At 40.0% G+C, this 18,054-nt stretch overlaps 1 protein-coding gene across 1 annotated transcript in view; it reads right to left on the reverse strand.

Annotated features, from left to right (window-relative positions):
• Positions 1 to 18,054, reverse strand: part of LOC133615787 (aggrecan core protein-like) — a 48,837-nt gene that overhangs the window by 11,676 nt on the left and 19,107 nt on the right. Inside the window, exons 9-15 of the mRNA XM_061974558.1 lie at positions 15,931 to 16,224; positions 15,748 to 15,846; positions 8,248 to 10,050; positions 6,626 to 6,703; positions 6,057 to 6,197; positions 800 to 958; positions 636 to 718 (exon numbers count right to left, since the gene is read on the reverse strand). Of these exons, the coding sequence (XP_061830542.1) occupies positions 636 to 718; positions 800 to 958; positions 6,057 to 6,197; positions 6,626 to 6,703; positions 8,248 to 10,050; positions 15,748 to 15,846; positions 15,931 to 16,224 (2,657 nt within the window). The remainder of the gene's footprint in view (positions 1 to 635; positions 719 to 799; positions 959 to 6,056; positions 6,198 to 6,625; positions 6,704 to 8,247; positions 10,051 to 15,747; positions 15,847 to 15,930; positions 16,225 to 18,054) is intronic.

Here is an 18,054-nt window from a genome sequence, read left to right on the forward strand (position 1 = left end):
GCCTTACACAATATTCTAATTTTGTGACACACGGAATTTTGGATTTTCATTTGTTGCCACTTCAAATCATCAAAATTAAATGAAATAAACATTTGAATGCATCAGTCTGTGTGCAATGAATAAATATAATGTACAACTTACACCTTTTGAATGCAATTACTGAAATAAATCAAGTTTTTCAAAATATTCTAATTTACTGGCTTTTACCTGTATTGTTATGAACGTGTCTGTTACTGCATTATATATGGACTTGCACTGTATATACAAAACATTGAAGGAGGGTTTTGAAGTTGTTTTAGAGGGCTTTGAAGGCTACAATGTTGAATCCCATTAGCCGCATCTTTCAAACATTTTTTGTAAAAAAAAGACATGTGTTCTTGTCTCTCATAATGATTGTGAATGATAGCCAAAAAAAAAAAAAGGGCGTTCCCCTTTAAAGACAAAATGTTTACCAAAGAATCACCATTGCAATTGTGCAATCTACTAATAAAAGTCTCAATCAATCAATCAGTGCATGTTATGTCGACCACAAGGAAGGGTTTTAAATGTAGAAAAACAATCATAATATGACCCTTTTAATAGGATATGAATTTAATTAATTTACTTGCTCTGATAAACAGATAATCATCACTCACCAGCGGAGTACCATCAGTCCATCGGAAGTCATTTTCCACTGTTTTGTCATTTAGCCCGATCCATTGGTAGCCCTGTGCATTTGCTGATGGAGGGGGGGGAAAGCAGTCGCTCAGTCTGATCTTGCTTTAACACAATACTTTTACAGACCAAAGTAGGCACTTACAGTTGACAAAGTGTTGCTCCTCTGGTGTTATGATGCTGACCAGATGGGCATTCAGGTCTCGGCAGTGTTGCTCCGCATCCGACCATGTCTTCCTACCAGTGAAGTGCAAGTAGCAATTACCCTGAAACTTAATCCAACCTTCACCACACAGCTGCTCATCTGCAGCCGAAAAAACCATGAAGAGATAATATGACATTGGTTAAGTAACTCAATCAAAAATACAAAACACATCCTAAGTAGCTGCATTTCCATTGCAGTTTTTCGCAAAATAAAAGCGGTAGTTCTAACATTTCGACAAAGTACATTTGCGACTTGTAGGTGTTTCTATTAAAGAGTGTTTAGCGTCATAAGCCGTAAGTCTCGTATAATGCTGTGCCGCGAGACTCCACTTTTAGGAAGATGGACGCTTTGCGATTCCATGGTTTTGGAGCTGTGATTACAATTGCAGCCACTGCTGTTGCCGTGATTGTCAATAGAAGACAAAGGCAGCGGGTGGTCGATTTACAGGGAATGTCCTTCCATATGGCAGCGGCCACCAATTGGGGTTTTTGGTTGTGAACAAGGAACGGATTGTGGATTCAAGTGCCCCCTTGACATTGTTCGGGAATGTGGATCCTTCCGAGCCTGCGGGTCAGCCTCTATTGCCGCAAAAGACCTGCGAGATAGCCCAGTGCCGCCTCTCTTCCCCCAGTTGACCGATCGGAAGCAAGATCAAGATAACCCATTTTCCCTAGTTGTCCTGCATCAGAGCCACCCTGCTTTGGGGATTAGGTATTCTGTAAATGCGAAAAAAGTGTTTGCATCATGCTTTTGCGACACCATTTAATATGGAAACATCTGAAAAACCACCTCATGAAAGCATTCAAATATTTTAGCGATATTTGAGAGTTTTTTTTTTAAATATGGGTGTTTCCATTACCAGTTTCTTATTGCGATATTTAGGTTTTGCGCATTTTTAGGGTTAATGGAAACGCAGCTACTGACAGTAATTCTGGTTTGGGACTGAAATTCGGATTGAAATGCCTTTCATTAGAATCTTTACAGACAAGGTAAGATTACAACTTTAAACACGTTTATTTTCAGAGCGTTGATCGCAACTGGACGATTTTGGTTGTCTTAGAATATATTTCACCTCTCATCCAACTTCCAAACAGGCTTTATTAGTTCATGCTCATAGACTAGACAGGGCAGCTCTAGTCTGAGGGGATGGTAGTGGATATGTATCCTGAAGGCCAACTCAAGCTTAGAAGATAAATGCAATTAATTGAATGCAGTGAATGAGATAATTTACAGACTTAAAGCAAATGACAATTTTTACAAGTGCTACTTATAATAATTGCAAGGCTGCTATTTCATCAGGAGGACATACGAGCAATATGCTGAAACATTTGAACACACAGCATGCAGTAACTGTAGATGAATGTCACGTTTTTGAACCGCTCCGATGTCATCCCAGCAGTAAATACAACAGGTACGAACAAACAATGGTTTTAATATTAGCGCTATTATTTGTTCAATTTAAATGAATGCCTTTACATTTAGATGAGAATTGTGGGAGACAGATTCTGACTGGTTCCGAGGCTGACAGTATTGGTTCCAGTTCCCGTCTAGACGAATGTCACAGAGCAGCGACTAAGTTTGTGATCACAGGCTTGCATTCATTTGCCACAGTAGACATTCCTTCGCTAGGTCAATGTTCAATTGTAGTCAGGGAAAAGTTGCTCATTTTCCTTCCAGATTTTCACTCATTTCCATTATACAGGTCAAACTAAAAGAGAAATTGAATATCGTCTAAAAGGCCATTCATGTCAGCAATTCAACTTCAAATGGGAAACTAAAATCTGATATTAGTTATTTTCATGCAAAGTGAGATATGTTAAGCCTTTATTTATTAAACTTTTGATGATCATAGCTTACAGTTTTTAAAACCCCTCATTTTCTGACATTTTAAAAATTCAAGGTTTTTAAAGGCTGTAAAACATAACCATCAAAATAAAGGCTTGGCATATCTTACTTTGCATGTAATGAGTTCATATAAATGTTATATTGTTGTGTAATTTCCACATATGATTTATTTTGTTAAATTATACAGAACAATATTTATTTCTTATATTTATTTTCAAAAAAGTATTCTTTTATTTCTATTTCATGTATGCGCCTCTTAAGACTTCACTGTTGGCTTTGTAAGGTCATGTTAGCTCTAAACTAAACAATCTTTTTGTTCTCTTTTTTTTCAAATAAGAATTAATAAGAGACCGATAAAGAATCAAATCGTTAAAAAGAATCAAAAGTGGTATCGGAACCGGAAACATCTTATCAATTCCCATCCAAACTGACAAGTACATATTCAAAATGCTAGCATCCTCATCAGACGTCCATGAAGCTTCAGTCAGCCTCTCCGACTACGGGCTTGAGGGAGTGTACACCCTAAACTAGTCAGCAGTCAGGGCATCAAAAGACTTTTAAAATACATTCAAACTCACATCCACACCGTTGAGCAATTTAGAGTCTCCATTTTTTTAACTATGGAAGGAAGCTATAGAGTACAGAAGAAACAACTATTTCAGCTCTCCACATAAACAAGCCAAATGTCTTCTCGTCAAAAGTTTGATGGTTAGACAAGATCAAGCTATTGGTCAAAGGACATGAAGTATGCTTGGAGCAGTCAACGTGACGCTTTCAAAACTAATAACGACCTGTCCTCAACCATTTTGAATATTAATGAACTATCTTTAAAATCCTGGTATTTGCCAGAAAGTCTGTCAAGAAAAGTGGTCAAATAGTACAAAAAGTACCTGGTCAAGGAGAAACTTGCATTTAGCCAAATGTTAGTGAGGTTGTAAATACAGTATATATTTCAACATGTATGTATAATTTGACCATGTGTACAGTATAGAAAATGTCAATTTTTGTCATAATTAATCATCTTCATTGTGTAACCATTCCACACTGAAAGTCCAAAGACTGATAGGGCATTACATTATCAATAGTAGCCTCTCTTCTGGAATAGTTCCAGTAGAGTTTAAACATGCAGTGGTACGACCTCTACTTAAAAAACCCAGCCTCGACCCCTCTCTCCTCTCTAACTTCAGACCTATCTCTAATCTTCCATACATTTCCAAAATATTAGAGAAGGTTGTCTACAGTCAGTTGTTGCCCTTCTTAGAGGATAATGGTATCACTGAGCTGTTCCAGTCCGGTTTTAAAGCCCTCCACAGCACAGAGTCAGCGCTTCTAAAAGTTTTTAACGATATCCTCCTGTCCACTGATTCTGGTAAATATGTTGTCCTGGTGCTTTTAGATCTGTCTGCTGCGTTCGACACCGTCGACCACGCCACCTTAATCACTCGTCTTGAGAACTGTGTGGGCATTAAGGGCGCCGCCCTCAACTGGTTCCGGTCGTACCTAACCGACAGGAGTTTTTGTGTAAAAGTAGACAGTTTTATGTCGTCTACAGCTCCTTTACCACATGGGGTCCCCCAGGGCTCAATCCTTGCCCCAATTTTATTTGCGCTTTACCTTCTCCCCCTTGGTTCTATTTTTAGGAAGTACAGTATTGCATTTCATTTTTATGCCGATGATTGCCAGATTTATTTTCCCATGGCACAAAATAACACGGTTCAACGTCTTATTGACTGCCTGCACGACATCAAAGTCTGGCTTTCAGCTAACTTCCTGAGCCTAAATGAAGATAAAACAGAAGTTATGTTGTTCGGTCCAAGTCGCTCTCCCTCCCCCAACGTTGACCTCGGCACTCTGACCTCGTATCTCAGCGACTCTGTCACAAACCTGGGGGTAAAGTTTGACTCAGATTTTAAATTCGAAAAACAAATCAGCAGCGTCGTTCAAAAAAGTTTTTATCAATTACGCCAAATAGCGAAAGTGAAACCGCTTCTATCAAGACATGATCTTGAGAAATTAATCCACGCTTTTATCTCGACTCGTCTTGATTATTGTAATGCCCTGTATGTTGGCATTAGCCAGGCCTCCCTCGCCCGCCTGCAGCTCGTGCAGAACTCTGCTGCTCGTCTGCTAACACAGACCCGCAGACGTGAGCACATCACCCCTATTTTAGCGTCCCTTCACTGGCTCCCTGTGCGTTACCGAATACATTTTAAACTCCTTTTATTTGTTTTTAAATGTCTAAACAACCTCGCGCCAACCTATCTCTCCGACCTCCTTCAGCCTTACTGCCCCACCCGATCCTTAAGATCAGCCGATCAGCTGCTGTTGACGGTCCCTGACACAAGGCTGAAGCTTAGAGGTGACAGAGCTTTCGCCGTTGCTGCTCCCAAGCTCTGGAACGACCTACCCCTGAGTGTTAGACAAGCCTCCTCTCTTCCTGTTTTTAAATCTCTCTTAAAAACATACTTTTATTCCATGGCTTTTAACACTGAGTGATATCCATCCTGCAATGGCGCCCCATAATACACCTGTTGTGATCCTGTTTTTATGTTTTTATGTTTTTATTAATTCTATTTTAATTATTTATTTTTTATCGTGTTCTGTTTGTGTTGTGTTGTGTTTGCTCGGTACTCGTTTTATCTTTTAACCTGCTCATTGTACAGCACTTTGGCTACCCCTGTGGTAAATTTTAAATGTGCTCTATAAATAAAGTTGATTTGATTTGAAATAGTACAAAAAGTACCTGGTCAAGGAGAAACTTGCATTTAGCCAAATGTTAGTGAGGTTGTAAATACAGTATATATTTCAACATGTATGTATAATTTGACCATGTGTACAGTATAGAAAATGTCAATTTTTGTCATAATTAATCATCTTCATCGTGTAACCATTCCACACTGAAAGTCCAAAGACTGATAGGGCATTCAAGGCAATGCTAAATGTATGTTATTGCAATCATTGTTGGTCTCACTATATCTGACAAGCCCGTAGCGAATTAACCCCTGAGTTATATATATATATATATATATATATATATATATATGCATTCACAACAAAAATATAGCATAAGTTATATGCTCAATGGAAATAGGTTTCCAAGCTAATAACTGCTTAAATTGTTCAGCAGTGAAATGTTGGGCAGCAGATACAGGACCAAGTAAACAGGTGATTTGTTAAGCTGCAAAATAAAATCTATTTCATGGATAAGCACTTCAGCATCAACAACTTGCACAGAACAGTATTGAATGAAAGTCCATTATTTTATGTCTGTTTATCTACAGTTCACTCAATTCGCTTCAGTTGTTTTTGAGAGGCTGGTGTTAGTGTCTACTAGCCAAAGCTGAACTCATACCAATTTCACAGTGCCCCCCTCCGTAGCTCGGCAGGCATAAGCATTTGTAAGAGTCAGCACTCTCCACACAGGTGGCTCCATTGGCACAAGGATTGGAGTGGCAGACATCTAACTCTGCAAAACAGGGTACGAGCAACACTACTGCTTTTAGTATAGCATGGTTAGTAACGGTGAAATGGTTAGTCTGTATGACAAGTGGGTTGATGATTATTGGCGGGACCCATAGCGTTAGTACATTTCTGATCCATATTAGACCAGAACATTAGGACCACTCCTAATATTTGATCTATTTGAATTTACCAAATATAAAAGATGTACAAATATTCAAGAGTGTGTTAAAATGTCAGGTTTGTTTAATTGCCATTAAAGCATATATGCTGCCCGATTCTTAGCATGCACACAGCAAAGCAAAGCTGAAAGACAAGTGCATCGGGGTTCTGAATGGGAATTGTTGAAATAAACACACAGGATAATATCATAAACCCAATGTCAAACACAGACAAACAGGACACAGTGAAGACGAAAGAAACACAATGCACAACATTAAAAAGAAGAACATGTTGTCTTACCTTGGCAAACAGCAAACCCATTTTCAGCTGTGCACAAGGAAACACCACAGGGGTTTGGTTTACACGGATTTGGGTCACCTGAAAAAGTTAGTGACTGTGAAAATTACTTACGTTTTTCACTTATGTAATTACATTTACAGTACTACCTTCAAGCATTAGTTTTCTCAATTTTGTTTGGTCCTGAATTGTGTAATATCAACATTTCATGTTTTTTTTTTTATAGCTGTTAAGCATGCAGTAGTGCCATGCATCGATACCAAGGGTATCGGATTGCTACAAGCCTGATGAGGTCAAAATATTTTAGTGCTCAAACTGTATTTTTATTTATCGAGGTAAAGAGACATACATCAATCTATTTCTGTCAACTCTGACCTGTGGTCCGTAACTTAAAGACGTACGTGTGCAATTAACATTAACAACAATAGCAATTGCTATTGTTACCCCGCATTAGTCCAACTCCCAAGGTAAATGCCGTATCTTATTACATTATTTAATAAAACTACTGTAGTTGTTTTGTACTGTTTTTAAACACCACTAGTTTGTTTTCCTTTTTTAAAAAGCATGCTACATGTTAAAATTGTGGTGTTTAGGGCGCGGACAGGCGGGGGAAATCACAGATTAAATAGATTTAAATAAATTTCAATGGGCAACATTGATTTGAGATACGAGTGTTTTGAGTTACTAGAGCTCAGTCATAGAACCACTTGAGCTTGTAAGTTGAGGTACTATTGCTAACTTGTGAATGCTAGCCCCCCCACCCCCCGTTTTACTTGTATCTTTTTGAACAAAAGACTGCTTACCATGACCACCCCCAAACTGTGAACCATTACTGTAGACACTTTTCCCCTTTGATCACTAAAGACACTTTAACTGCTGCTGTGACCAAATGTCACCTCCATATTTATACTGTTGACTGTCAATCAGAATGTGCAATAATGTTATGTTACTTACTGTGCCTTGTATATACATTTGTATTTTTATTTTTATTTTAGCTAAGTACCGTGTGACTCGTTGAAGGGTGGACTAGCAAAGTAAGATTTTCATTGTACGGCAAACTGTCTGTTTAACTGTGCAAATGACAATAAACAATCTTGAATCTATTGTATATTCTTATGTATATTTGCATAATGTTTAGTTTGTTTCTTATCGTTCACAAATAATAAACATTATATTTGTTTACCTAAAATCTTTGTCCTGTGTTTCATTCTGATTATAATAATGTTCACACTGTAGGAACATTTTGAATCATTCAAAAGTATTTATTTCAATATCGGTATCTACAACGCTGACCCTATATTTACTTGGTATAGGACTGATCCCAACATTTCCAGAATCACTTGCTTCTAATACATCCTGTCACAGTTTGTAAACATTTGCCTACTATGTTATCAGTACAGCTGTATTTCCACTGCATTTTGACATTGCTTTTTGTAAAGCTTACTGTAACCAACCAGTCCCAGCAGTTGCGATGAGCAATTATCACTGATTCTCTATGACAAAGGATTGGAATTTTGGTAGGAAGTATTTGATGTTGTTAAAAGAGTATGTTACTTTACTAAATATAACTGATCATAAAAACATATATGTCAACAAACATGTCAAACTGTAATTTAATAACATACCTACTATGTTCTCTGCATCTTCCTGACCCTTAACAGGTGTTACTACAGTGGGGGGATCAGACGGTAAGGCCAGATCAATTTTAGAAGGTAGAGCCCGATAGTGCGTGGGTGTGACAGTCTTGATTAATCCATACTCTGTGGACGGTGTTGTTGGCACCTGTGATGACTCTTCAGTACCTGAAAAGGTGGTATCTCCACTCTTAGTGAGTAAGCAACTGCCACTGCTGTGGATCTCTGTCCCACTGTACTCTACTGCCCCTTGTTTACTCTCTGGAGACATCAAAACATTTCTAGATACCCCTGTTATAACATCTTCATTTAAAAATGTAACCCTGCCTCCTTCCCCAGACACTCTAGACCCAGAAATGAGATCTAAGCCGCTAACTCCTGACATATGCCTTATACTGCCCTCTCCAGAGTTGTAGAGTAAAAACCCAGAAGCCTCCTGATTCCCAGATGGTGACTGAGTTAGGTCAATGGGCTCTGACCCATTAAAAGTCACATCCAAGAAGACTCTGGAACCACTTTCAGCAGCTGGACTTAGATCATTACTAAGCATTCTAGAACTGTCCTCGGAACCACTGACCACCAGCAGTCCCCCTCCCAATTCATGCTCTTTTTGAGTAATAGGGGTAGATGCATCAATCGATTTGTTATCTAGGAACAAGATCTGAGCAACTTCGGCTTCATGAACACCTCCTGCACTAGCACTTCCTGAAGACGAAAATCCAGAGAAACCACTGAAATCAGATGAGTCAAGACTGCTAATAAGACCAGATTCCATTCCAGAGGACTGGCCATTCTCCCCTGAAAATTCCATTGCTGAACCACTCTCTGCAGAACTGAAACCATGTCCACTCCCAGTTCCAGATAGGTCACCGCCACCACTCAGCGCGCCTGAAACTATTTCAAAGGAAGGTAACATAAAAATTTCTGTGCCTGCCTCTTCTGGTTTTTGAAAATCTTCTGAAACTGAGTTTTCTCCGGGTAGAATTGTGTCACTGTTGGAAACAGAGACATCAGACATGGATTGTTCTCCACTGATCCCTGATCCAGAAAAAACAGCATCATTAACATCTAGTGTGCCATAGGGAAGGACAGCACTTGCACTATCTCCAAAGCCAAACTGGTCTCTAGTGCTAGACAAGTCTCCGGAGATAAACTGGTCCCCAGAGCCAGACAGGCTTCCAGAGCCAGACAGTTCTTTAGAGACAACCTGGTCACCAGAACCTGACAGGTCCCCAGAGATCCCCCAGTCTCCTGAAGCCAGTTGGTTTCCAGGACCTGCCAGGCTTCCAGAGCCAGACCGGTCTTTGGAGGGAATCTTTTCTCCAGAACCCAATCTAGACAGCTCTCCAGAGGTTACTTGATTTCCAGAACCAGACAGGTTTCCAGAGCTAGACAGTTCTTTGGAGATAATCTGCTCTCCGGAACCCAATTCAGACAGCTTTCCTGAGGTCGGTTGGTCTTCAGAACTAGACAGACTTCTAGAGCCAGAAAGTTCTTTGGAGATAATCTGCTCTCCAGAACCCAATCCAGACAGCTCTCCAGAGGTCAGTTGTTCTCCAGAACCAGACACGCTTCCAGGCCCATTCAGTTCTTTGGAGATAATGTGGTCTCTAGAACCCGATCCAGACAGCTGTCCTGAGGTCAAATGGGCTCCAGATCCTGAGAGGTCTTCAGAGATATCATTGTTTCTGTATCCAAACCCAGAGCCAGAGAAGTCTCCAGAAGTATTCTCAACCAAAGAGTTTGCTGAACCTGAACCAGAGCTTGAAGATTCCACAAGGATAGGTGGGATAACTGAAATAACAGATAGAGACATAAAAAGGGGTGAAATGAGAGGATAAAAGATGAGTGGAATATTTGAACAAGCACATAGTTCAGGGGTGCCCACACTTTTTCAGCAGGTGAGCTACTTTTCAAACGACCAAGTCGTGGTGATCTACCTCATCCTCATAAATATATGTGTGTGAAAGTGTGAATGTGTGTATGTGTGTGTGTGCGTGTGTGTGTGCATGTATATTGAATACAAATATAAACGCAACACTTTTGTTTTTGGTCCCATTTTTCATGAGTTGAACTCAAAGATCTAAAACTTTTACTATATACACAAAAGAGAAGACCTATTTCTCTCAAATACTGTTCACAAACCTGTCTAAATCTGTGATAATGAGCACTTCTTCTTTGCCAAGATATTCCATCCCACCTCACAGGTGTGGCATATCAAGATGATGATTAAGCAGCATGATTATTGCACAGGTGTGCCTTAGGCTGCCCACAATAAAAGCCCTGAAATGTGCAGTTTTGCTTTTTTGAGGGTCGGGAGAGGGTGGGGGGTCAGAAAAGCAGTCAGTATCTGGTGAGACACATCACCTTTGCATAGAGTTGATCTGGTTGTTGATTGTGGCCTGTGGAATGTTGGTCCACTTCTCTTTCAGCCATTGGGCTGTGCAAAGTGGCTGGATATTGGCAAGAACTGGAACACGCTGTCATGTAGACCGATCAACAACATCCCAAACATGCTCAATGGGTGACATGTCCGGTGAGTATGCTGGCCATGCAAGAACTGGAATGTTTTCAGCTTTTAGGAATTGTGTACAGATCCTTGCAACATGGGGCCGTGCATTGTCATGCTACGACATGAAAATCGGGATTCATCCGTGAAGATAACATAGATAGTAAGCATTTGCCAACTGCAGTCAGGTCGAGACCCCGATGAGGATGACGAGCATGTAGATGAGTTTCCCTGAGACAGTTTCTCACAGTTTGAGCAGAAATTCTTTGGTTTTACAAACCAATTGTTGCAGCAGCTGTCCGGGGGGCTGGTCTCAGACAATCATGGAGGTGCACCTGCTGCATGTGGAGGTCCTGGGCTGGTGTGATTACACATTGTCTGCGGTATTGAGTTCGGTTGGATGTACTGCCAAATTCTCAGAAACGCCTATGGAGATGGCTTGTGGTAAAGAAATGAATATTCAATTTACAGCTCTGGTGGACATTCCTGCAGTCAGCATGCCAACTGCACGCTCCCTCAAAACTTGCAACATCTGTGGCATTGTGCTGTATGATAAAATTGCACATTTCAGAGTGGCCTCTTATCGTGGACAGCCCAAGGCATACCTGTGCAATAATCATGCTGTTTAATCAGCATCTTGATATGCCACACCTGTGAGGTGGGGTGGATTACCTTGGCAAATAAGAAACGCTCACTTGCACAAATTTCAACAGATTTGTGTACAATATTTGAGAGGAATAGGTCTTTTGTGTATATAGTAAAAGTTTTAGATCTTTGAGTTCAACCCAAATATATATATACAGTATATATATATATCAGAGGTGTGGACTCGAGTCACATGACTTGGACTCGAGTACAACAGCCAATCAAATTAGATCTACTTTGTTTTCATCACACAGCATTCATCCAATCAAATTGCAGGACAACCAACGAAGAAGACATGTCCAAACCACACGCCAGTGAACAAAAAATGATACCTAAAATAATTTTGTTTGGGTATAAAAATTACGAGGTGGTCAACACAAAACGGTTTGCAGTATGCAACACATGCGGTTCGAAAATGACTGATGGAGAGGCAACAACTTCCAACTTCGTCCGGCATTTGAAGTTGCACAAAGAACGGTAAGTTTTGAATGTAAGATAACGTTTATTGGCTAAGTAACGTGACTTTTATTTGCTGTGTAGTTAAATCAGTGAGGCTGTAAACTCACTGCTAACGTTATAACGTTATTGCAAACACGGGAATCTGTTGCAGTTCACTACCTATTCATACTTTTTGTTCAGTGATTTTTTTTAAGCAGGGTTACGTTAGTCAATATATCACACGTAACGTTAGACGGCGGTCAGCAGCACCGCGTATTTTAGCCACCTAAAAAAAGACAAAAATAGTAAAATAAAGGTCAGTTCAAATGTATACTATATTATGAATATGTGTACCGTTTTAGCTAGCTTTCTGACATACTGTTGGTTGTTTACCTCAGTGGTCCCCAACCACCGGGCCGCGGCCCGGTACTGGTCCGTGGATCGATTGGTATCGGGCCGCACAAGAAATAATTTTTTTTTCTTTTCTTTTTTTAATTAAATCAACATAAAAAACACAAGATACACTTACAAGTAGTGCACCAACCCAAAACAACTCTCTCCCCCCTTTTGTTCTGGGCATTGAACATGAAGACTCTTCCTTCACTGTTCCGAGTGGCCATGAGAGTCTTGGCAGTGCCTGCCTCCAGTGCTCCAGTGGAGCGAGTTTTCAGCCATGGTGGCATCATACTACGCCCCCATCGTGCACAAATGACTGACAGACTCTTGGCTAATTTGGTCTTTTGCAAATGCAATGCAGCATAGGGCCCTGACATATAAAAAGTACAACTTTTTTGTTATGTTCACGTATATGTCATGTTTTTTCAATGTTAACACTTTTGTACAAATATGTACATTTGCACTTTATTTTTCAACGTGTTTGTTCTGTAAAGGAATGAGTTAATGTTTAAAATGACTGGTTAATAGTGCTATTATAAAGTGCAATGTCAGCACAATTTTCTTTCCTGCAATTTAAAATGCACTTGTTTTAATAAATAAATACAGCGTTTGAAAAGCATACACAATCTGTGTTAATATATTAGTCTGTGGTTAAAAGGACTTGAAAGGACTCGAAACTCAAAATGCAGGACTTAGGACTTGACTTGAGACTTTCCAGTCTTGACTTTGGACTTGACTCGGGGCTTGCCTGTCTTGACTCGGGACTAGACTTGAGACTTACTTGTGACTTGCAAAACAATGACTTGGTCCCACCTCTGATATATATATTAGGGTTGTACGGTGTCCCTTTACTAATAAAGTACCGCGATACTAATGAGTTGTCTGTTTTTTTAAACGGGCATGACGGCATGCCGTCAACATGTCGTGACATTGCTGGTTTACGAGCAGCGCACAATCACGGAGTACATACAAGCAGAAACAGTGTGTAGACAGAAAAGGGAGAATGGATGCATTTTGGCTTAAAAACTAACCATAAAAGTGAAGCTATAACACTGAAACGCCCTAAGCAAGTGGTGCTTTAAGACATGGCTAGCTAGCTAGCAGCTAACATCCATCTGCAGTCGGCAGTGTTTTAGCTACTTCTAAATCACTAATCCTCGCCTCCATGGCGCCAAATAAAGTATGTTTCTTACAAATATCATCCCTGCAGGACGAGGTATAGCTAAACATGCTTCACTACACACCGTAGGAGAATACAATAGCTCACCGGCATCACCGCTAACAACCTGGCGCTCCTGAATGTAAACAAATGGGTGGATCTACACTTGACATCCACTGTAATGAAAGCACGTACAAGAGCGTATCTAGTCGATACTACAATTATAACATCAATATATTTTATAATCACAACATCTTTTTTCTTTAAAAAAAAAAGTCATATTATATGTTTATAAACTCAGGAAATACGTCCCTGGACACATGAAGACTTAAATTATGACCAATGTATGATCCTGTCACTACTTGGTATAGAATCGGTACCCAAATTTGTGGTATCATCCAAAACTAATGTAAAGCATCCAAATAACAGAAGATTAAGTGATTATTACATTTTAACGTAAGTGTAGATGGAAAATGTTGAAACAGACAAAAACCAGATATTAACAGTAAATGAACAATTGGATTAACAATCCATTTTTACAGCTTGTCCTTCATAATTTTGACAAAATAATAGAATGGAAAATGACACAATATGTTACTGCATATGTCAGCAGACTAATTAGGGGCCTTTGTTTGTTGTTTACTTACTAATAAAAGACAAGTTGTCTTGTATGTTCACAATGTTATCCAAGGTCAAAAATTGTTCTTAGATTGCAATAAGAAACATATGTTTAATGTACCGTAAGATTTTTTTGTTAAAATAAAGCCAATAATGCAATTGTTTGTGGTCCCCTTTATTTAGAAAAGTATCAAAATACATTTGAGTACCAGTACCGGTACCAGAATATTGGTATCGGGACAACCCTAATAATTTATAAAACAAACAGTTTTTTGTTAACATGTTAAAGGAGTTTAATAAAAATACAAGCATGTTTAACACATATATTCTTGTCTTCACGAAAGAAAGGAACCTAAGTTGGTGTATTACCTGATTCTGATGATTTGCATTGATTGGAATCAGACAGGATTCACAGTATCAATCAATCAATCAATGTTTATTTATATAGCCCTAAATCACAAGTGTCTCAAAGGGCTGCACAAGCCACAACGACATCCTCGGTATAGCCCACATAAGGGCAAGGAAAAACTCACCCCAGTGGGACGTCGATGTGAATGACTATGAGAAACCTTGGAGAGGACCGCATATGTGGGTAACCCCCCCCCCTCTAGGGAGACCGAATGCAATGGATGTCGAGTGGGTCTAACATAATATTGTGAGAGTCCAGTCCATAGTGGATCCAGCATAACAGTAAGAGTCCAGTCCATAGTGGGGTCAGCAGGAAACCATCCCGAGCGGAGACGGGTCAGCAGCGTAGAGATGTTCCCAGCCGATGCACAGGCGAGCGGTCCACCCCGGGTCCCGACTCTGGACAGCCAGCACTTCATCCATGGCCACCGGACCTGTGCCCCCCCCCCCCTCAAGGAAAAGGGGAGCAGAGGAGAAAAGAAAAGAAACGGCAGATCAACTGGTCCAACAGGGGGGCTATTTAAAGGCTAGAGTATACAAATGAGTTTTAAGATGGGACTTAAATGCTTCTACTGAGGTAGCATCTCTAATTGTTACCGGGAGGGCATTCCATAGTACTGGAGCCCGAATAGAAAACGCTCTATAGCCCGCAGACTTTTTTTGGGCTCTGGGAATCACTAATAAGCCGGAGTTCTTTGAACGCAGATTTCTTGCCGGGACATATGGTACAATACAATCGACAAGATAGGACGGAGCTAGACCGTGTAGTATTTTATACGTAAGTAGTAAAACCTTAAAGTCACTTCTTAAGTGCACAGGAAGCCAGTGCAGGTGAGCCAGTATAGGATAAGTTCCACAACTTTGAATTTGCATTGTGGAGGAGAAAAAAAATGTCCTCCTTTCTGTCTAATACCACATGAAAGTGGTTGTTTATTTAGCATTTTATTTGTCCAGCTTTAATTAAAAAAATTTTTACACTATACAAGAAATACATTGGAGGCAAACTTAGTAGCTTGCTAGCTTGTGTGCACTAGCTTTCTGAGACTCTTATTTTGTTAGCGCAGGCAGGAGCAGCACTTTTATTGTGAAGAGCAGGAACTGTGCAGTCGGTCTTTAGACTTTTGAAAGCAGGTATGGCGGAGGAGTCTGTTGAAATAAAAAGTGTTTCTCGTTTTCCGTGACGTCATAGTGAAGATTGATTATTGCTCATTTTTAGGTCTATTTTTTTCAATGCCTGACTGGCGATCTGACTGACACACCCTCCGCGATCAACCTAATGGGCACCCCTGACATAGTTCATGATTGAAATAGTACCTACCACGTCTTACAAAATCTGTGATGGACGTTAAGTTGAGAATGGCCTCCTGGATGTCTGTGATGTTCAGTCCAGTTTCATTTGCAATTAGTTGAATGTCTACTGTAGAAATCCAACAACAAAACCAAACTTACTAAAGCATTCCGACTGAAATGAACACAAATGCAACTTTTTGGTCGTATTTACCTTTGAAACAATATGCATCGAATCTGTCGTTAATATCATGGTAGCCTGTCCTGTTGGGATGGGCATGGACAGTGTGAACTCCTGACTTGCCTGCCCCACACTCAGGAGACGGGTTATTGACGGCATAACGGACACTTCGATCACTGAGCCAGCCTGCATCGCACTTGTCAAAACCCTGCTTCCAGGCTGCATATAGCTCTCCTGTTGAGGCCAGGCTAGCATTGTGCTCAAGACACTGAGTTGCAGCCTCATCATAAGTAAAACCATCAGCAGACTCTAAATGGAAAACCTGACCTAAAGAAAAGATGAAGAGAAAAGCAAAATATATATTTTTTAAAACTCTCAGAGTTATATTTGCCTCACTCTTACTTAGAAGCAGCAATTCTGTCACACCTGGGTAAAGTCTTGTCTGGTTTTCGTCTGGTTTCAGGTTGTCTTGTCACTTCCTGTTTTATTTTGAAATACTATCTCTTCCTCTCGTTTCAGATCACTTGCTTTTCGTCCTGTATCACTGGTCTGATGTCTTTCCTGATTGCCTGATTGTGCCCACCTGTGTCACCCTCCCTCATGTGTTAAATGTCTCGTCCTCCTTCTGTCCTGTGCCAGAGTGTTTCCTACCTTCTTGTGCGTACCGCGTGTGTGTGTGTGTGTGTGTGTGTGTGTGTGTGTGTGTGTGTTCTTGTATTTCTATCCTTCTTGAGACATCAACAAGGTAAAGTACCTTCCATATGAGGACCGGTGAACAATTTAGCACCGAAATCATGGTCCCAGTACGAAAAACCATCGCATCTAATAGAGAGCCAAATACTAGAGTCCGTGAACATTGCTCCAAAGTCAGGATTTTTTGTTGATTTAATGTGCATACAAAAGTAAACATTGACAGGTGCAAAGGCATCAATATATGATAAAACAAGACGGCAGCTAAAGAAGGACTTCCCTATTCATCCCCGAAAAAACCCGCCAGGTGAACAGCTGATTTTACGACACTCCGGTGCTGACGTAAGACAACCCGCGTCCCATATGTGACCATAGGATGAACAAATACACTATGGTACTAAGACTATAGTGGCCATTAACAGTTAGCTTCTACAGCTGGGTTGCCCAAAGTGCGGCACAGGGGCCATCTGTGGTCCGTGACTTGTTTGTCATCGGCCTTAAGCACATTACAAAAAACAAAAAAATAGAGATTTCATTTGGTGAAATCTTATCAAAACTAGGGTGGTCCCAAAAAGTAGGGATTTTTCAAATTGATTGTGTGTCGGTTTTAAAAGTGCTCCCCCTCTGGTCAACATATGAAATAACAAGTGTGTGTAAAAATTTGAAGTGCTGAATTCTGTACACTGCTGCTGGAATTGTGTAATTTTCGTGAGGGAACTCTCCTGAAAGAAGAGTTTTTTGAGTAAAATGATGACTTTTGTTATAATTTTGCCTAGTAAAATTCCGATTATTATTATAATATTTCCAAAATGTTAAAGTTTTCCGATAAAATTGTGACTTGTCGAGTAAAATCACGACTCTTTTCATATAATTGCCAAAATGTTAAGCTTTTCTTGTAAAATTGCGACTGTCATTGAGTAAAGTTAAAAGTTAAAGTTAAAGTACCAATGATTGTCACACACACACGATGTGTGGCGAAATTATTCTCTGCATTTGACCCATCTCTTTGCCACAGTATTATCCACAGCCATAGCCACGTTTTGTATACCTTTTTTGGGATCACGGGAGTATTTTGGTTTGTAAGTTTTCTCAGGGAAGATTAGCTTCCTAGCATCACCTCCGTTGGAGTGCCTTTTGTTATACTTAGTAGTTTTTGTTCATAGCACCTTTTTCCCTCCGTAGCCGGAGCATTTTGAGTTATTGATATTTTTTGTAAGTTTAGTGGTCAGGTTAGGTCTGGTTTGATAGCCTGTTTTTGTTTCTCCCGTTTTGGACCCCTTCCCTGTTCAGAATAAATATCTGTTTCTGAAACTCCTGCATCTGTGTTCAGAGTCCTGTTCTGGTCGTGACAAATTCATTGCCACAGTAATTTATCATTATGCAGGTAGAACACCCAAAAAACACTGACTAGAAACAAATGCTCTACCTGGATGTTGGTTGAGCTACATACAGGTAAAAGCCAGTAAA

The sequence above is a fragment of the Nerophis lumbriciformis genome, linkage group LG15 (genome assembly GCF_033978685.3).
Source record: "Nerophis lumbriciformis linkage group LG15, RoL_Nlum_v2.1, whole genome shotgun sequence".
NCBI lineage: Eukaryota > Metazoa > Chordata > Actinopteri > Syngnathiformes > Syngnathidae > Nerophis > Nerophis lumbriciformis.